This window comes from Parambassis ranga, chromosome 2, assembly GCF_900634625.1.
Source record: "Parambassis ranga chromosome 2, fParRan2.1, whole genome shotgun sequence".
NCBI classification, from domain to species: domain Eukaryota; kingdom Metazoa; phylum Chordata; class Actinopteri; family Ambassidae; genus Parambassis; species Parambassis ranga.
The window spans coordinates 26706522-26728372 of record NC_041023.1 but is presented as its reverse complement, the minus strand read 5'-3'; the positions used below and the strand labels follow the sequence as shown (position 1 = coordinate 26728372).

Genomic DNA, 21851 nt, shown 5'->3' with positions numbered 1-21851 from the left:
CCCCATGGCACCAAATTCTGTAGTCCTGTAGGGCCTCATTCCATCTGGCTAGCTGTCTTACTGGCTCCCTAAAGTTCAGAAGCCAGGTGAATGAACTATAGTCAGTCCGTAAGCTGAATCTTTGCAGGGGTTCACACAGTTGTTTCTCTCTGGCTTACTGAGAGAACGGCTGTAGTATGCAGTAACATGCTCACCATGCTAACCCTGCTACGATAACACAACATCGAGACCCATGTTACCAGCATCTGTATCGACAGTAAGACTCTTCTCAGGGTAGGCCAGTTTTGGGGCCTCAGCCAATGAGCAACAGAGCTGGCAAAAGTCTGCTGCACACTCACCAGTCCGCTGGGGTTGCGTTAACCGGTGAAGGGGACTGGTAATGTTGGCGAATAGGATGCAAAGCCAAAGAAGCTGCAGAGTTTAGAGACATCCTGCGGGCTTGGCCACTCCTGGACAGCAGCCACTCGGTCAGTTGACACCCCCTCTTCACTGATGATATGTCCCAGGAACGTCACCTTCCAACAAAACAGCTGGCATATCTTGGAGTTGAGGTGGAGCCCTGCCTGGCAGATGGATTGAAGGACATCACAGAGGTTCTCTAGGGCCTTCTGAAAGCCTGGACCAGGATGTTATCCATATAGACTACACAGTGGTGGTGGGGGATGTTGTCCAGTACTGCCACAGGCCCTGCCCAATCAAAAATGCTAAAGAGAGAGCTGAACCAGGAAGAACCTGCAATGTAGTGGGTACAAATCTTTGCAGGTGACACTGTTTATCTACCTGTAATCTTCTCAGAACCAGGTGCCATCTTCCTTCCTCACAAGGCTGACCGGAGCTGCCCGGGGACTGTTGGACGGTTCAATGATGCCTCCTCCACCTTCTGTTGTGCCTGGTGAGGCAGGCATCGGGGGCTGAGCCGAATGGGTCTAGCTCTAGATGGTTGAGCTGCTGCTTACTTCTGTTGTTGGGAAGTTGGTCGGCCTGCAGCTTGACAGACCCCAGCCTCATTGGATTTATGGAGGGCAATGGCTTTAGTGCCCAGATAGAAGATGTTCCTGAATACATCCACTATAGCTTCATACTTATCCAACAGATTGAAGTGGATGATGCAAAAATCTTGGAGGTTGGCCACCCAAAAGTCATGCTGTGCTTGTCGCCCTACCATGATCCCTGGGCAAACAAGAGAAATTAGACCCTGTGCCTACCAGGCATCTATGGCAGCTGAGTAAAGCTTAAGTCTCTTGAAAAGTGACTAAAGACTGAAGTCTTGTGAAGCCATATCCCACTTCAGTATTTTTTTTTATCGTTGAGCCTGTTGGCCTGTTTATTCTCCTAACAGAACACCAACTGCAACAAACTTTCAATCTGACAACTATATACATTGCATTACTGTCCAGGAATTTCCTAGAAGCTTTTCTATGCAAATTATAGGATGCTACAATTTTATAGTGTTTTTACACACTAAGTTGTGTTGTTTATGAAGGGTTTTTAGTCAAACACAGATACTGTCATGTGTTAGCACTTTTCCATTTATGAACGATAGCCACGTGGCATTTGTTAGAAAATGTTCAACTTTGTTCAGCTAGTTCTACAGTAGTTTGCATGTTATATAAAAGATGGGCATATCAATTCCTTTCTGCTGAACACAGCTGCCTGGAAACAGGAAGCAAGCAATGGCTTGGTGGACCTGCAATGCTAAGTGATAATTCTGTGTGTTTGTGTGTGAGCACTGCAACCGTCATGTAATTATGCACAATTATTGGATTTAAACATAACATGATAGTATTGGTTTTGCATGCTTAGTGGTACAAGTTGTCAATGTTTGCACTACTTCCCCTTTTAGCACAACGTCTCTGCATTTACACTTGTGTTGATGTGATTCCTGTCATTCCTGCCTTTCACATTTTCTTCTTGTGGCTCTTTAAGTGTGTCTGTCATGTTAGGGCCGTCAGTGGAGGCGCCTAATTCACTTGATGAGATATGGAGCATAAACATTCTCCCTGGCAATTAGAAAATGCGTGCATGTGAGCGGAAACCAGCCAGAAGCTGTCAGGGCACCACTGTCAGATGTCAACAACAGCTTAGGGGCAGGAAGTGGCACTGTTGGGGCCAAGTAGACCCAATGAAGCACCTTCCTCCTTCCCACTAACCTCTCTCACCTTCATCAAATCTCAAGTCTCAAACACAAACACCTTATCCTATCCTCTCATTTCTTTCTAGCATACACTCCCATCCAAATAAGAAGAAAAATTGTCACAATGTATTTATATGTTATTCCACTAATGTAATGATGTCTGGCTTATAGGGAATAAGAATAAGTTAAATTATGTACTGTAGCGTCAACCAGACAGTCTGAAATCTGAAACTTCTCTTTCACTCTCAGTGTTGAGGCGTATTTCCCTCAGGTTCCAGTTTTTGCCTTCTTCCATTTGTCTAACAGATGAAAAGCAGAGCACATAGGTGGTGCCACATCACATTGATCCACGCCATCTGAACTGGCAGCACTGCAAAGTGTCCAAACAACCTTTCCACAAACAGTCGCCCTTTCAAAAGCTCAATGTAATTGGTTGCAAATGCCTTTTAGGATGAGCCAGTGATGACTGTGAGGAGTTTGTATACACACATCTAAAGCTCTTTAAAGCACAGTTCCTTTTTTGGCATTTGTTATGTTTTCCTCCCTTTTAAATGAACCCTTGTCTCTTCTTGAACACATGCAGCTCAATTAAACTTTTAGATTATTTTGAAGATGCTTTGATTTACAGCATCAAATGCAGTGGGATGATATTTATCTTTTCATCTGATCCTGATCATGTCCTTGAAGTTTGGACACAGAGTTCTTTGGTCATAGTTAAGACAAATTGGTGTGATGAATTGTGATGGTCTTTATCATTGCCTTCCAGTAAACATTGTCTGTGGCGCTACATAGTACAGAGCATGGCAATGATTTGGCATTTGCCATTTCTAACCAAGCGAGATCTCCAAGAGAATCTTTTCACACTCATGGCTGCCATCTTTTGGATTTTTTAAAGTCATCATACAGTCCTAGAGCGAACATGAGTAAATAGTGGTAAATGAGGGTCCTGTTTTTAATATTTGTGCATTGTGTGTATACGTGTTTTTAATGTCTCGACTTAAGGTTTATTTGTCAGTATGTTCACATGTTGTTTATGTTGTAAGTTTGTGTTTGAGGCTTAAATGAGGGAAACTTTGGATTTTATTATAATATTATTTCATATTATAATAATATATTTATCTCTATTATAAGGTGGAAGGTGAAGGAGGTTCCTCTCAGTGATGTCAGTCTCAAAATATCTTCATACCGTCAGACTCAGGTGGACAGACAGACGTGTGACTGAGCGAATGTAGACAGTTAACAGGCATGGTGTAGAACAAACAGCAGGCAGAGGAGGAAAGAGTTTAGAGGACAGAAGGAAAGTGAAGGATGAGATGTTGAACCGAATGGACAGATTTAAATGGAACTAGTGACTAGAGTACACATCCAACCGACATCCTATTGTGTCCTTATATCAGAAGATACATACCTGTACAGTGGCATCTTTAAGAACATGGAGGAGGAGGAGGATGTGGGTTAGTTAGGGTCTTCCTCACATTGCATGCTGGATCTCCTGCTGTTCACACGGAGGGGGAGGATTGTTTGTTTAAGTGGCCGTGCATGGCAACCACTAGCAAGGGACTTTTGCTGGTTTAGCATAGAGGTGGGAGGTGTAACCCCCCCACCCCCCACCCCCCTTAACCAGCTGTGTCCATTTTAATGTCCACTGTAATGCTGCTGCCCCTATAAGAGAGCAAATCTGGGCTGTGATAATGCTCCTACATGGCATTGAGTATAGGGATGCACGATAACTGATTTTTACAACCGATAACAATAACCGATAACTTCCTGCTTCTTGTAGCCGATACTGATAACAAACAACAACAGTTCCAATTCTTCAAATGAACCTTTATTGTTATTTCAAGTTAGCAAAACTCTGTTAACAATAAAATAAAGGGTTCTACAGAACCAAAAGCCTATGGCTGCTTTAAATGCACAATAGACCAAGGATTTCCAGTTACTTTTCAGTTACTTCTCTGAAATCAAAATAAATGAAATGTGTGACTGTCAAATCAGTGTCAACGTTAACCCAGTCATATTAACAAGTGCATGATATAATACAAAAATAAAGCTTTCAGACATAAATGTAATGCAATAAAATCAAACATGTAATTGATAAATTTTGGTTTCTTTTATCATCAATCACATGTGCAGCAGCAGAAAACAAGCGCTCGTTGTCAACGCCAGTGCACGGGTCAGAGAGGTATTTACGTGCAAGATGGGCAGGGGTTGGGCAGAGGTATAATCTACTCCATAGACTGCAAGCGCTCGCTTTTGGTGCTCCTCAGCATGTAAAACGTGCTGTTCCATTGCGTGGATATGTCTGGCTGCAGCCGTGCTGTTTTCACTCCTAGTCGTGTCTGTAACTTCTTCTTCTTTGTTTTTATGGTGGTTGGCCATGCAACAGCAGCATGTATCGTGTACTGTAATATGTGCGAAATCCAAACCCTTTACGTTTACTATTATGGGTGAAAATTTTAATTATCGGAATTATCTGAATGACGTCATTTTTTTCAATATCGGACCGATAATTATCGGTGGCGATAGTTACTGTGCATCCCTAATTGAGTAATAGTCATTTATCCCTAAATGAAACATGAGTTATTTAGGTTTTATTAACACAAACCTTCTTTTTCAGACATGGATGAATGTGACAATGACTACAACGGGGGATGTGTCCATGAATGCATCAACATACCAGGCAACTACAGGTGCACCTGCTTTGATGGATTCATGCTGGCTCACGATGGACACAACTGTCTGGGTAAGAATGAGACTTTCTTTACTTGCACTACATACTCTTCCTCTGTGTGTGTTTGTCACTGTCCCCACATTTAATCCACATGAAACTGACTTAAATAAACACTTAATAGAAATGGCAACATTAGAAATGGCTGACATTTGTTTTGCACTTCAAAAAAACCAAAACTTTCATCCGTCTTCAAGCGTTTGAATGTTTCTGACTGTCTTGTATGGATCCATCTAATATAGTGCATGGATAGATATATCTGTGCTTAAGGGTATTAAGTGTGGGTGTGTGAATGTTCCTGTCTTTGTCCATGTGTCAGTTAAGCCTGTCTGGCTTACCTTTCTCCGAGTATCCCTCTGTCATCGTTTGGAGGGTTTCCATCATTTGTACTGTTTTATGCTCCTTTCTCTGTACTGCGGGGAGGGCGGTCGGGGTTGAAGAGTTCTCCTACAGATATCTGGCAGTGCTCTTACTGACAGATCCAGCCCATTTAGCCCCAGTGCTGTGCTATTGACTTAGTGTCAGCTAGACTAATGTTTTTTTTCTGCCCTGTGCAACACACACACAGTTCATGACGGATGTGCTCAAACACATTTTATCCTGTCATTCCTTCACTGCTGAGTGATGAGAACAGAATCAAATCTGATAGAAGATAAAAACATTTCATTGTCACTGTGGATGCTCTGTGTCTTTAGTGGGATATGTTTTGGCATTTGTAAGTGGTGTAGCTCATTCTTTGAACCTATGGAGAGATTGAGTGAGAGATTGAGTGAGAGATTGAGTGCTAATAGCAGCAGCAGCCAGCAGTGCAGCGTCGTTGCTGAGTTGTGGACTCATCTCACAGGAATGACTTTCAGACAGCTGATATAAAGCAGAGTTAAAGACGGACCGGCATTATAATTAAATTTTCCTTCCATGGCCAAAGATGTTAACAAAGGCATTAGAATCCTCGGCCTGCTCGGTGGTTCAAAGCGGCCCCTGTAACATTTCAAAGACATGCTAAACAGTTTTGTTATAACTCGGAATTGGCATCTCGATAATCTTTTTGTGAGATTAAATAAAACTTGAATTAACTCAATTCAATTATCGTATGTATGTATGTGCGAAGTTGATAATCTCTGCTGCTAAGCTAATGTACCAGAAATCATGTCAAATATTATTTTCATCCACTTTAAGGCAGCTTGAATTAAATTCAGTCTATGTGATCTGGATTATTGTGATAATATAGAAAGGAAAAAATGAATATGGGGGAAAAGCAGTGCAAAAATGGTGCAACAGAGCAGCAGAATTTTTAAGCCAGCATCTAGCAGTTATTTACGGGAATACAGCTGAATGCATTCCCACATGATCCAAATCCAGTGTGTCTGACAGTGAAACTGGTGTGCATTTATCTGATTGTACTCAGAGACATGATGGCAGCAGCTATAAAACTGAAACCGTGGTTGTTAAAACAGAGAGAGATTTCCCCTTGAGACCACGCCAGCTTTCCATGTTTGAAAACAGTGGGTTGGTGCAAAGTTGTCACCATAATCGTGTCTTACTGCGTGTTTATTCTGTGATGGCTTGTCTGATGGTGCTGTTGGCTGGTACGTCGGTCTCTCTGTTGTGGTTAAGTAGAGAATAGAGGCATGAGGTTAGAGGGATTTCACAACACGTGTTTTGTGCCACTGATTCAAATGAAACCAACTGAGCTTTGTGGGAACTGTCATCACCTGCTCTTTACGCCCGATGAGAGGAAACCAGCCAGAGTCTGTCTTTAACCCTGAGACTTGCTTTATAAGACGTTGGCAGGATATATGCCTGTAATGAACTTCTGCTAATTAAAACCGGGTTACTGAGTTCAAGTGATGTAGAAAGGAAGAAATCAAGATTTGTGTGATCACAATCAGCACAGGCTCTGTGTGCTACTTCCTTTTTTGTATTTCTTTTGCCATTTGTTTTGTTTTATACCCTCATTAGTTTCATACACTGAAACACTTACTCATCCTTTTCTTACATTTCACTACCTCCACATCCCTAACTTTGCGTCTTTCACTCTACTTTCCATCTTTCTTACACCTATACACTACTAACTGACATCTGAGCACGTTAATTATTTTCTTCTTTTTGCGTCACATTTAAACGCATTTGCGAGATCACTGAATGTTTTATTGTCAGGTAACCACAGCAGATACATTTTTGTATTGTAAAATAAAACCAAAAAAAGAAAAAGTGATAAATATCCTGAATAACCTGAGGAACATGCTGTTCTTCCTTGGGCAGCACTAGCACACATTTAGGTGATGAATATAGCAGGAATATCTCTCTGCAGCATCAGGCGGGGCTCATAGGAGAGCATGTGATAGATAGCTTTTGGTTGTTGGAGTAATGGAGCTGGGCTTTGTCTGAATACTCTGACAGGCAGAGAGGAGTTTTCCTCTTAAATCTGTGACACATACACACACATTTTAAATGTGCTTAGACATGTGGTCTTGTAAGCGAAAAGATTTATCTGAACCTATAAGGAAATTAAACAATACATACATATGTACTCTGATGCTAGCAGAATGTCTGTGTTTGCAAATGAAACCTTATATAAAACCCAATAAAATAAAAAAAAGAGACAACACAGTCATTGGCAGTGGAAGACGAGGTTGTGTTTCAGGTATGACGTGTGTTATGTACATGAACGGTCTATATTTAGCCCGCTTTGAGAAGATAATATGACACTGCAGACTGATTCTGTGTATTGACTTATGGAGACTTGTAACATCACCGGCCTTTCTGATGCTTCATGTTTACTGTCATCTCAAGCTTTTGAGGTAAATAGTGACCTGTGATGCACGGTAACCATATAAACACAACTTTGAGAGACTGACACGTCAGCAACCGCAGTGTGCTCTAACCATCATCTTCATGCTGCACACCCTCAAGGACCACAGAGGTTGTCATAACGTCTCACTCTCAAGAGTCTCATTCAACAGGAGATTTACTGTATAGATGAGGGCGCACTTCACACACTCGCCTCACATTTACACATGCTTACACACAATTAATACCGGCGGTTTGCTAACATCTACACACACACACAGACACAGTGTCTTGGCAGCCATCTCACAAGCTGTCATAACATTGTATGACAGTGCTGTGGCTCGATTCTGCTCTGAGTTCACAAATATTGTAAATTAGAATCATCTGTCTTTTAGTGACTAGTAGAAATGTAGGACTTTGTAGCACTCACCGCTCTGCTTTCTGACTCCTTAATCACAGCTGGGAGTATAATGTCCAACCATGTGACAGGTAGATTTTCTTTTGGTTCAGGTTGCTGTTGTAAAGACTGAAGCTCAGTAAGTTAACTGCAGCGTTACACCATCATCAAAATGCAACAGATTTGAAAATAGCATTTTTTGTCTAACTTGTTTGTTTCCCTGTCACGGTCACACTCAATTTATTTCTCATTTTTCTCACACACTCCAGGCCTGCCAGTGAAAAACAATAGAAGCCTTTGCGGCTTTCAATAAACCTAAAGCATGATATTCAGAAACCTCAGGACCTTGTGGTGTGACAAATGAGCGCGGAGGACAAACTGCAGTGTTGGAAATCAGTGGCCGAGCATTGCAGGAAGTTGCTCCATCATCTCCCAGATGCACCATGTCAACAAGTTAGGGCACTAATTGATTTAAGATTGTGTAATTGTGCTCTGATTAAAGAGCTGTCCTGTTCAGTTCCTTTCTTCCTTTTGATTTTAACTTTATTTATTTGGTTTTTTGAGTGGACGCAGCTGGGCTCAACATGCTGACAGTTCGGTACCCGTAGTTAATGTCTGGTGTGCTTGCGCGAGTTTATTTTCTTTCCGACATGTCCTTTTATTTTTTCATAGGCAAGATCTAAGAGGTGGCTCGCACAGTGGGGAGTCGTTGACCACGGTGTGTCACACAGAGAGGTCTGGCCTGTTCAGACAGGAGTTGGTGGACAGACACTGGAGAGGGAAGGGGTGGAATGAAATGAACTTATCTCAACTAAAAACAGAAAAAGCAACTTGGTCTGTTTAAATATATTAGATATTGATGTGTAATATTTATTTATATTAATGTCAAATACCACCACAGGTTTGATCTTGGAAAAAAAAACCTCCATTGCGGTCCAACAGGCAAGCTCAGTACATAAAAATTGGAATTGGAGATGGCTCAATGTCTCCCCCTCTCCCCCTCCTGAAAATTAAGTACATCTGTCATATTAATGACATCCGTTAAAAGTCTGAGATTTTTCCTGAAATAGTGCTCGGAAGTGCAATGAAAACAAAGAGCAGAGTTCAGCAAGGACACCGTGACGTCAGAGGCAATAATACAAGCGACTGTATTTATACACTGACTGGAGGTTTATGGATGTATGACTCCAGGATATAATGAAGTCAGAGCAAAGGTTGATTTGACTCTGATTTGTGAGAGTGTATCACAGCTGAGGTAACAGAAGTGATCCCACTGCATCTTATGAAGGATGAGCCACTTTTATTTATTTATTTTTTTTTGGATAAACTACCTGTTAGAATGGCTGAATGTGAACTCAACAAACTAAAGTTGGCAGTCGCATTGGAAGGTGATAGGAGCAGCACTTGGGGATAGCTCGTGAACCAAATATTAAATCCTCTGTTTGCCAGACGTTCTTATTTAGCATCACTCAGTTTGATTTTTGCAGTCTACCGTTGACCACGTCCCTTAAAGAATGCACCGTCTGAAGTACCTAAAACTTTTTTTATCACACGTTTGTGTAGTTTTTAAGCCATTCAACTGGACACACACACAAAGAATGGTCAAGCGTCAGCTGTTGTAACTGTGTCTTTTGATTCAGTGGTAGTGGATGACACAGAGGCAGACCTTAAAGGAGGGAAATTCTAGATTTAGCACTTTGGCAGGAACTGTATACAGTGACTCCCACCAACACAGCTGTGTTGTTTGTTGTGCTGCAGCAAAATCTGTTCATCTCTGCACTATTTATTGCCACTTTCTTTCTGTTCTCTGTTTTTTACGGCCTACCTCTAAATGAACATAGTCTAGGACTGTGTAACTGGAGGAACTTTAGGTCTGGTGCCTGTTTTTGTTCCTGTTTTTTAAGATCCCCTCGGTGCTGATTTCTCCTTAACTGCTGCTACAGTAAACAGAAACGAGGTGAAGGAGAAAGGATGAGGATGGGAAGAAACGTTTTGACAAGGCAACTGCATTTTTTGTGATTAGCAGATATTTAAGGCTCAGATTTCATTGGAAAAAGTTAAGCATGCTAATGGTGAGGAGAAGATTCAGGCACAGTATTGATATATACAGCCACTGTAGTCACTCTACCTGTCAATACCACTGGACTGACATGTATATGACTAGACCTCGGGTCATTACTCTATACATCAAACTTGACAGCAAATGCTGTGTCGGTCAGAAGACTGGATTTTGTCTGTGTAACACTTAAAACCAGCTCCTCTTTCATTGTCTTTTTTCCTGCCAGTTGTTCTCAACAGTATATCTGTTTGTGTAACCTGTGCATACCCTGTACATTCTACTAGGTCAACCTCAGCACCTCAGTCTAAACACTATCCAAAGTCACCCTGTCTAGGCACTGAGTTTACACACACACACACAGGGCGGCCCTATTTGATCCCTGTTAAATTCAGTTGAGGGTGTTACATGTTTCCAGTCCACTTCAGCCCCATCAAAATGCCCCATTGGAAATTTACTGGCCTTTCAGCAGCAGCACAGTGGGGCCCTATAAACACACTTGTGCCCTAGTATCTGCACATAACATATTCTCTCTCACACACACACACACACACGCTGTAGACAGACTCTTGTTACCTGCTGTTCCAAGATCAGCCTGTTAGTGTTTTTAGGACAACCTCTCTGGCCTTTATGTGTGTGTGTCTCTGTGTGTGTATACATGTGTATGTGTGGCCCTCACATTCCTGACTCTGGTTTCATCCTTCTCATCAGACATATACTGACACATAAAGTCTCACTGACACAAGTTTATTGATGAATCTCAATGGGCTGTCATGTCTAACTTTATCTCCACCAATCTCTCTGTCAACCCAAACAGATGTGGACGAGTGTCTGGACAACAATGGCGGATGCCAGCAAGTGTGTGTCAACACTATGGGGAGCTATGAGTGTCAGTGCACAGAGGGCTTCTTTCTCAGTGACAACCAGCATACCTGCATCCACCGTTCTGATGGTAAGACTGAGAATGAGCCGATTCCCTCTGGTTTTTCAGAAATAATCACTTGTAAGAATAAGGATTTAACACAACATATAAAATGCTTTTATCATACAGTTCAAACACAAATACTTTAAAATGGATCTCTCTGTTCTCAAAAAGTAATCCCCCCTATGTTTGACCCCGTGTGAGGCTTTCTGGATCACAGGGAGATGTGGGATTTGAGGGTACTGACATCATGCCTGTGGCTCGGTCATTCACCACCTAACACCCACAATGACTACAACAAATACAGAACATTATATGTGACTTTTCGCACGCATGTCTGGCATCCATTTCATGTTCATGCACAGATTTGTAAATGTCCTTCGACCCTTGCCACCCTGACCCATTATTCCTGTCACATTTAATGAATGGGTTCAATCTGAGACAGCAAGAAGCACTGAAGGAGCGGTGATCCTGAGGTGAGCAGGGGTTGCTTTTTCCTCCCCTTTACTGATACTCACATTCTCTAAGTACAATACTCACATGCATGTAGCTTTGAATGGGGACAGTGTGGCTGTGAAGTTCAAAGCTGCATGGACAGTCATTTGTCATCTCTTCAGCGACACCAAAAAAATGGAGCTTGTGGGATTTGTTGAGAAGTGAGAAGTGAGGGGGAGGAGAGATATGCCGAGTAAAGGAGGAGGCGGTGACAGAATGACCTCTCCTTTATCCAGAGTCCTCTTTACCCTGTGTGCTTGTAGCATCGGTGTGGTCAGCATTGAAGGCATGTTAGGAGCCAGTGTGAGTATGTGAGAGGATTCTCTGTGGAGACGCTGAGACAGAGAAGTGAAAGAGATGCAGAAATAGATGTATGTTTGCTCACTGGAAACCCCATAAACCAGCATGTGAAGATCTTTTCTTGAATATCCTGTCTCTCTTTTCCACTTCTTCCAAACTATATTTATGAAAGTTTCAGTGTAACAAACAAATTCGACCATGACAGTGGTTCATACTTCGTAAGTAATGGCAACATTTTATGACCAAAACCACTCCACAAATTACTACCTGCATAGAAAAGCCAATGAAAGCTTCCATACTTTAATTGTAAACTGTTTGGTAATCCAATTAGACCTTGACATTGACTTCTTTCACCCCCCCTTTCATGTGGGTCGTCTAGATATCTTCTAGATCAGATCAGTTAGTGTGTTACCATGGGTGATTCCCACTCCCGTCAGAGGGATGTTCATAGTAAACAAGTGGTGAAGATGTTTGTGGTATATTTCTGTGCACTGCTCGCTGGCTTGCTGTCCTGAAACTTTAACCACCGACACACAGTGCTCCGCCCGGTCCAGAGAGATCCTCAATTAGATACTTGTCTCCTGGACAGGAATAGCAGCATCCCGGTGCCCCACAGGAATCTCCATGCACCCACATTATGTTTCCATCATGCCCATTACAACCCACATTTGTCCTTCATCATATATCTCCTGCTTCATGTCCTTAATGGCACACGCTGCGACAGGAGATAACAGAATCATTGATATAGTACATCATACAGGGAGGATAGGTAACCACATCTTACATTAAGCCCTTTGTCTCTTCTTGCTGTCTTCTGCTTTGTGTTAGAGTCTGATAACGCAGCTTTTTTCCCACCCATGCTCTGCTTGTGGAGAACAGAGTGACTGCAGCAGATAGAGGGAAGTCTGACTTCACTGACCACCATTCTACATATAACATAGACATTTCTTCTACTTTATACTTTACACAACTGCAACAGAGGGAGCTAACTTCTCAGATTATGCTCAGGTTAAACATAGTATAACACATACAACTGTTTGATGTGTGTGTGTGTGTGAGAAGCAGAGACAGTTTGTTGTTGCTTTGCGTATGGTAAGTGTCAGCTCGCGGCTCATTTCTTTCTCCCTGACACTCGCCTGGGGGATAATAAAGCCTAGCAACAATTGTTTGTTCCATTATGATGTGTTTCCATTCTGTTGTGCTTCACAGCTCTGTCTGAACCACATCCAGGTGAGAACCAAATCTGTGGCATGCAAACTCCCAATTTTACATTGGGAAACAGTCCACCTAGCAAATGTTTCTGATCTGTCATGAAGTGGGAGAGCTATGACGGCACGAGTCAGGTATTTCACAAAAGTCCAGCGGTGACAAGTAGAATGGAGAGGCTAGTTTCGATTTTTGGGGATTTCTAGAATGGAAGGTCTAAGTTGGGAAACTTGCTGATTGCTCTCTCTCTCTCTCTCTCTCTCTGTGTGTGTGAGACTGATGCCTCTGAGTTGACTTCTTTTTGTCTTCTTAATTGTACTTTTTTGGATAGTGTAGATGCAACTAAAAACTTCGTGAAAACAATATGCTTGTAAATTTTTCTCTGAGCTTAACACCAAAATTCCTGGCAAAGTTGCGGTTGGCCTGTTTTTTGGGAATTATAAACATCATCTCATGCGGTTGCTATGACTGACGCTTTGGTTGGAGGAGACTCCAGACAACACGGTCACTAAACAATTCTTATTATTGGATTGTGTGCAAAAAAAAAAAGACTCTGATGCTCACTATTTGGCAGGAGCCTCTTAATGACAGCTGCAATACAGTATGTTAATCATTGACTGGATTGTGAGAGCAGGGGATGGGGTGGGTGAGGGGGCATGTTCGGGGAAAAAAGAGAAAAATAAACACAGAGATAAACACGGTGGATTGGACCAGCGGTGTTTATTTGGAGCTGTGCGAAGAGAGGAAGCAGACTGAGAGAGACTAAGGCTGGTGCCTCACTCGCACACACACACACGCACCTACAGACACAGATGTATTCACATTTATTCATGCACGCATCACTCACACGCCTATGCGTGTGCACGTCCTTTTCATGACGGAGGAATTTTCTCTTTAAACAAACCAAAGCAGGAAATTGGAGGTGTAGGGAGCTGTAAATGACAGACCTGCAGGCACGTGGGAGCCATAAGTACAGGGAGCTCTGTCTACCTGGCTGTTATCATCATCAATTACAAAATAATCAAAAACAGTGAACACGTCACCTGTCATACACCCAAAGAGACTTTAACTTTAACAACCTTCATGTGTACAGAAGTAAGGTCATTAGTATGTGATATGCCCACCTTCATTAATCTTATTGTCAGGTTTTTGTTAACCCTTTACACCCCACGGCCCCCTTTGGCTTTTACAGCTACCCAACAATAAAAACCATAAAACACTGCACTAAAAAATATATATTATATTGCATATCAAATTACAGGAGAAACTCTACTACAAGCACATATAAGTCATATTTACACATGCCATCAAACATAACTCCAACACCATGCTAATCAATTATCAATCATCACTTGACAAGCTACAAAAATGGGTGAGGGAGCTGCTACCAAAATAAAACAGGAAAGTAGTACAACTTGAAATGGGATCAAAACCCACAAATACTCTCCAAACAACTAAAAATACAAGAAGAATTAATTAATTAATTAAGAAACCTTTATTAGTCCCACAATGAGGAAATTGCTTAAGGCAGCCCAGCAAAGAGTGCCATACACCAGTGAGTACACTGGAGGCTATGCGGGTGCCCAAGGACACACAACAGTGACTAGGGAGGAGTTGGGATCAAACCACCAACCTTCTGGTTATTGGACAACCTTGCTATACCACTGAGACACTGCTGCCCAAACTGGGAACCAGGAATTATGACACTTCTCTTTTACCAGGTGACAAGTCCTGACCCAGTCTCTAGAAATATTAAATGCATTTATTCACATGAACTTTGGAAGCTGATTGAATTACCTTCAAAGTTGTCTTGTTTTTCTGATGAGGTCAGGCTATAATAAGAATACACACTGAGTCACCAGCAGGGATGCTAAAACTGACTGATGCTTTCCTTCCTGCATTTTATAAATACTTTGTTTAAATATTATTCCAGAATCTGATTTATTTTAAAACTTGGAAAGCCAAATCCAGTAAGTGCGTAATGTGTCTTCCTTTCTCTAAGGTAAATACGTGTTATTTACATTATAGCGGAACATTTTTTTTTTTTGTCTATTGTGGCCTTCGCTATATTTTTAGTCCAGAGTTTATCTTTGGTCACTGGAAATGTTTAATACATGGGTGTAGAGCTGACCTGGTGTGTTGCTGCTGCTCAGTAGCAAACACAGGAAACATGCAGAAAAACACACACTGGTACACGCACATATCCACACCCAAAAACAACAACAGTGTCATCATTGCCCTGCATTTAACAGGAAACTAACATGCACACGTGCTTTGTAATCATACTACAGTATTCCAGTTAACAAGGGTTGGGTGAATCAAACGTTTTACATGCCTTTAATGTGAGCAGCTGCTCTCTGTTAACATTACACACTGAACTCTCCTGCTCTCTGGCCTCCATGTAAACTTACCACTTACCGTCCTTGATGCCATAGCTGTGGCACAGAGGACATAAGTGCCTACTGCTTGTGTATTTAAGGAAGTGTGCTATGGGTGGTTTGCAGGTTGTAGCTCATTACCTACGCATTGAGAACACTTAAGATGGCTGCTAAGCATTTTCCAAAGAGAGCCATCAGTTTTGGATGTGTTCCTACCTTCAGGCAGCCTTTGCTTTCAGTTCATTTTAGTACAATGTACAAACTTCAATTAAAGTATACAAACAAACACAGCACCAAGTTGAAATAAAGTTGCCATATATTATTACCCATATGCCTGTACAAACATATGAGTTTTTAAGATCAGACTGTTCCAGAGTTTCAGAGCAACAGATTAAAATCCAAAGTCTCTCTTAGTCCTAAAATTAGCCCATTGTACATTCTGGTTTCCCTGTGTGGAATACCTAAGTGCTCAGATTGTGTTGTGTTTAACAAAAGGTCCTTAATTTACTGTGAGGTCTATGTAGGGCTCTATAGGTGATTACAAAATGGATTCTAAATAAACAATTTCAATGCTTTAGTTGATATAAAGAGCTTTTCTAAGGCTGGTTAAAAAAAGAAAGAAAGAAAGAAAGTTGCAGCAGTCCAAATGTGACAAGATAAAAGTGAAAACATTACTATAGTAGCAGTGATTAAAATTATAACATAATCTGACAAAACAGAATGCAGTAAATCTAGACTACAGAATGTGACATAATGAGTCGAAATGGATGTTACACTGAAACTACAACTGTCCTGCATGAAGTATGTGCCATTTCTAATAATTATGAGAGGTAATCCTGTAAAGAAGTGTACTTACTGTATAGTATATAAGTTGGTGAATGATTATTATGACTATTTGAACTACCTTCTGATGTTTTATGCCATTACATAGAAATATGTTTTTAGCTGTTTTTATATACAGATATTCTTAATTTCCTTTTATGATTATAAGTACGATGTCTGATGTTGATAAAATGTATGATGTGGTTGTTGTAGCAGGACTACAGATGGAAATTGGCTTGTGAGCTACAATCTGGTACAAGCATCTCTGTTCTTTTGAGCCTAATGTTATTGTACATTGTCCCAATAAATAAACTCAAACGTAGCTTCCTCTTCTACCAGTTGAAAAGCCTTTAAAGATTTTGTTAATAATTTATGCAAATAATAAGACAACCGTGGAAAATTAATATATGTATTTTCAGTGTTTGCTCACACTGCATGTTTCTTCATTTTGGAAGGTGAAGCCTATTTGTGATATTCACAACCACCACCTGTCCTGGTGGTGAACAGTGTACAGTTGTGTAAAAATCTTCATCATCTTAAAAATCCTCTTGATGTTTTTTTGATGAATTTGATAAAAATAATGATACTAGGATATTTCAGAGATAGAAAGAGAGAGCAAAAGAATGATTGATTAGTGTGGGTGTGTGTGTGTCCTTGATGTGTGGGACTTATTTCCGCTAATGTTTGGCGAAGAGATTGGGGAGGGTTATTAGAAAGGCACAGTCCTTATTTAAAGGAGTTGAATGCAGCCAGCTGAAGAAAAGCTCTCATTGAAATTCATGGCTTAACACCTATAGCACTGTGGTTTGAGCAGAACAGTGAGAGAGACACACAGCCAGCGTCGGACAGATTTCAATTAAAATGGCATTTACAAGAGATGGATGGAAAAGTGCGGGGAGGGGGGCGACGGTTTAGGGGGTTGGGGGGGGGGTTCTTTCTGTCTGGTGAGCTTTTTGCTACGAAGTTATAAAGAAAATTTTGTCGCACTTCGTTAATTTAGGATGGAAATGAATGATGATCCCGCTGTTTGTAACTAACGTGCATCATTGGGTCCAGTTACCTTGTACTCTCAGGTTAATGGAAACCTTGAACGGTTTGACCGTTGCAGTTTGGATGTGACAGCTGCTCCTCCAGAGAGTGTGCAGCACTTTTTTTCTTTCTTTGAAGATGAAGCTGTAACAGTAGTATAAATTGTTCCTGTTTGATATGGCAGTTGTGGCTTTTTACAGAGGTTTATTTAAAAGTGGCCTTTTAAGTGGACTTCTTTATGGGTGGTTGAGTGCCTACTGAACTAGTAATTCATACATGTGTGGGCACAGGCAGGCTTGCACATGGTCATTAGCAGGAGTTCATGTGCAAACACAGAATGTATGCAGTCATGGATGTAGTAAACACTCTTGCACATGGAGATGCCAGTCTGCTGCTGTTGTCATGGTGTCTTTGTGGTGTTGTGTGTCCTTCACATCCTGTTTGTCTCTAAGTCTGAAGTCTGACTTCTCACTTAACCAATACATTCAAAACCTTAATGTTTTTATACATCAGTGTGTTCCTGCTTGTGGCTGGGGTCTCTTTGGTTTATCAGTTCTGTTCATACAGAAACATCTATTTGACCCCAGATAGCCTTTAAGCTGTATACGTTCAGACCTATTTTCTAATCTGGCTATCACACACAACACAAGTGTTCGATCCAGCTTAACCCAGCTTATTTGTTGTCCTCCAAACCACTAGGTGGCACCTCGTAAAATTCAGAGTCTGTTCAGGCTGTAGTAGGACCGCGTATGCGCATGGTTCATGCATTTTTTTCCTGCGCCATTCGTTTTTTTATTTTTTTTCGGTTCAAAACACAATTTATTCCTTTGTAGCCCTGTTGAAAATAAACTCAGGGCAAAGCTGTTGTAGTTCGCTGGATGTTTACATATGGCTTTTGTATGCGACCCGGACACTGTCTTCTCGAACCCGGAAGTATGACATCGCTAGTGAGATTTGCTAGCTGCATTTGTGTTCAGACCTGAGCCAGATTTAAGGCAAACTGGCTTGATCCACCTCCGAGAGGTGAATAAATCCGAATATATCCTGATTTGTGTTTTTCAGACTCAGAAAAATCTGGATATATCCAGATGCAGCATGAATCCATCCATTAGCTGGATTGATTTCCCTAGTGTTCTGAGAGTGGTCAGAGTTGGTTGTCTTAAAAAAAATAAATTGGACCTCTTCATGACCTCTCTTTCAGTCACATTTTATGATTTTCCAGTGCACACTGTCTGTGGACACCACAAACAGGTGGCTGCACTGAGACTCATGTCACAATTACTTACTACTTTTAATGCGTTCCTTTTTTTTTGGTCCATTGTCCATTTTTGTATGAAATTGAGTATTAATAACCACACAGTATTTCTTTCTGTTTCTTTTTTATTGAGTACATTTTAATGTCCTCAAAAGTTAACACGAGCTTAGCTCCAAAGTTAAATAGAGCTGTGAAATCTCTCTTTGTCCCCGGTGAGGAGATCAGGTTGTGAGCCTGGCGTTTAGCATCACCTCATTCCTCATCAGCCTCAGAGGGAACGCAGGAGCAGCGCAACTATGAGACTCTAAATTATCCTACTCTGTCTCCATCTTTTCTGTCTGCCTCTCTCTTGCACATTCCTCTCCCATTTCTTCACTTCTGCTCTCTCTATCACTCTCTGTCTTTCACTTCATTCCTCCTTCTTTTTTTTTCTGTCTCCCATTATACTTTGCCAGCCAGACTGTTGGGGCTTTGGGGTGTAACACTGCAAGAGTCAGGTTGTAATAACACGGCTGTGATATGCTTGGACTTCATCTGGAGTCAGAGCTCCTGAGAGAGTGAGAGGGAGATGTGTGGAGTGGTGGATAAGGAAAGACAGGAAGAGTGAAAGAAAAAGACAGACAGGCAATAAAAGAGACAGGGAAGAGGCAGACTCTGTCCTGGGACCTCTTATTGGGTTTTGAAGATGTGTCTCAGTGTTTTATCTGGACCTGCTGGGGCTCCCAATGAGGAGTAGTTGTAAACCTGGTGACCTTCCCAATCTAAACAAAGCTGTGCACTGAGCTGGAAAGAAAAGAAATGTCAACCTTTTCCCCACCTTTTCATTGCTAGTGAAGCAGCGTGGACGCCACTGTGCTCAGAAGGAGCATGTGTGTCTGCATCCTCAGCAAGGATTCAAATCAAGAATCATCTCAAAATAATGTCAACATTTATTCATTCTTCTATTTTCTATTTTTTTTTCTCATCAAAATATACAATGCAACAGAATATGTACATCTCAAACAAGACATCAGCATTTTGTCACGTTGGAGCAGGATTGTCCTTCTACATGCTTGAGCAGACTTGAGAAAGAGAGTAGATGGAAGGAGTGGCGCAGGATGGTCTTGACTTTGCTCCTCTTTGCTGCCTCTAGAACAGTCTTGTCACTAAGATAGAATGCAATGGAGGACCCTTCTGCTCTGTTTTAAGTTTACCACAAGCTCTACAATCTCACAATTGCTGAGCCCCTGTCCTCAGACCTAAACATTATCATTACTTTCTTCCTTGTCATGTGGGTGTATGCGCAGAGCTTAACATGTAGGTTATTCAGGCTGTGTTGGCCTGCCTCACTGCCTCGTCACATTGGACACGCTGAAAGGCCACGGTGTGTGCCCGCAGCTCTGTTTGCTGTTTTAGGCTTGATTGTGGAGTGGTGGGCCTGTGTCCGCCTTCTCCCCCTGCCTCAGCTTATTTGACTTCTCCCAGGTTTAAATTGATTGTAGAAACAATGCTTTCTTATGAGTTTAATTTTCAAACAAAACCATTGCATGATTTGGCAACTTTTTTTTTTTTTTTTTGACCGCCTGGCTTCATTGCTTGGCTAATTTAATGGATTCTACAGTTTTGGCTGCGCATCAGTACCTGCCAATATTGAATGCTAACTGAAATATACTGTCTGAATTATATAAGTCTCTGAACAAATTGTCTTTTGTTGATTATGTAAATTCACAATTTCCTTTAAAGGTTTGGCTCCTTTGATTTTGCACTTTGATGGAATGGTCCAGTTTGGAGTGGACAGCTCGAATGGCAGTGTGTAAGAAAGAAGGTTTTGTTTGTGAAGGGGGCTCTCTGGGAGAATGGCACCATAATGAAGTGCTTGAATCGCTTCTAGGCCCTGTGAAGGGACATTATTTGTCATGGGGACCAGGGAAAGGGGTGTGTCTAAACGAAGTCCGATGAGTGCTACAGTTCTAAAATAATGCACTAGAGACTAGAGACTAAAACGATTAATGGCAGTGAAGAGAATCACTTATCTGATATTGTTTTGATGTTTGATGTATGTTTCTCACCCATACTTAAGTATATATTTGATTTCTTTCCCATCTAATATTGATTTATTAGGAGCAAAAAAAAACCTGTACACTGTGTAAGCAGCATTTCTTGCTTTCTCTCTCTGGTTGGTTAAATTCCTAATAAGAAGTAAAGCTCATGAATTGTTAACAAGCGTGTGCCGTGCCTCATTAGAACACAGCTGGGTTGCTGAGGTTGCTGTACAGCGGCTAATATCATTGAATGTTTTTATTTTATTTTTATTTTTATTTAATTCATTTATTCATTTAATTTTTTTTTAGCAAAATCTGAGACTTGTGAGTTGGTGTCTGTTCCATTACAGTTTGGCTCTATTAGAATGAATGAGAGTGCTATGTTTTTCAGAAATGGAACTTAAGGACAGACATGTGGTCATTAGTCAGTGTTTTCATTCTTCAACATTAAACTGAAATATGATAGACTGAGAAGCAAAATTATGAAGCCATAGTTACAGGTATGTCCTCTTAAAGGAGTTCATTATAGTGCTATTTGTTTGTCCTTGAAGAGAGAGCTCCCCCATGTTGTAGCCTGATACTCCTATTTCAGAGGATTACAGACTTAAAAGTCATAAAGAAGTATGCTATTCCAGCCTTCTTCTTACAAGCAGCATGAAACAAAATTCATTAAAAAACTACCTAAATCTTGGATTGTAATAATACTGCTACGTACAATACATGTCTTTGTAAGTGAAAGCAATTAATTGTGGAATGATGAGCAGACATCCACACACTCCCAGACTAACTTTCCCACTCCTTTCCAGAGCTCAGTGATATCTTTGGCTGGTTCTATCTTCCCTATACTTGTCTCTCTGGAGAGCATTGGCCCTTGGTCCTCCTCCTCTCTGCTTCCTCCCCCTAGCTCCTTTCCCCGTCTAATCAAGATTTAAACACCCCGTCTATTCCGCACATTATTGCCACTGTATGCTCTGTAAATCACTAGGAATAGACTTCATAGCACATCAGACATGCCTTGGTGAAGAAACGAACACATAGAGGGAACAAAGGAGTGAAGAGGAACAAGGCTTAATTGATGATAGAGAGGTGTCAGTGTGATTTAGAAAAGTACTCAGGTAGGAAGGGAAAAGAGTGGTGTGATGACCCTTGGCTGTTCAGTTCAGCTTGAGTATTGGACACATACAACAGAGAAACCACATGTCTTCAGTTACAAGTCTACTTACTGTCTCGTCTTAATACTACATCTGACCCAACATTTGTGATTGATTACAGCACCCAAGAGGATGCTCTCACCTCTGATTAGTGGTAAAGTGATAAA

The 21851-nt window shown here is 41.2% G+C and overlaps 1 protein-coding gene across 4 annotated transcripts in view; it reads left to right on the top strand.

Annotated features, from left to right (window-relative positions):
• scube1 (signal peptide, CUB domain, EGF-like 1) overlaps positions 1–21851 on the top strand; it is a 65550-nt gene that overhangs the window by 9125 nt on the left and 34574 nt on the right. For all 4 annotated transcript variants that reach the window (XM_028397716.1, XM_028397735.1, XM_028397743.1 and 1 more), the window contains exons 3-4: positions 4752–4877; positions 10923–11057. In XM_028397716.1, the coding sequence (XP_028253517.1) occupies positions 4752–4877; positions 10923–11057 (261 nt within the window). The remainder of the gene's footprint in view (positions 1–4751; positions 4878–10922; positions 11058–21851) is intronic.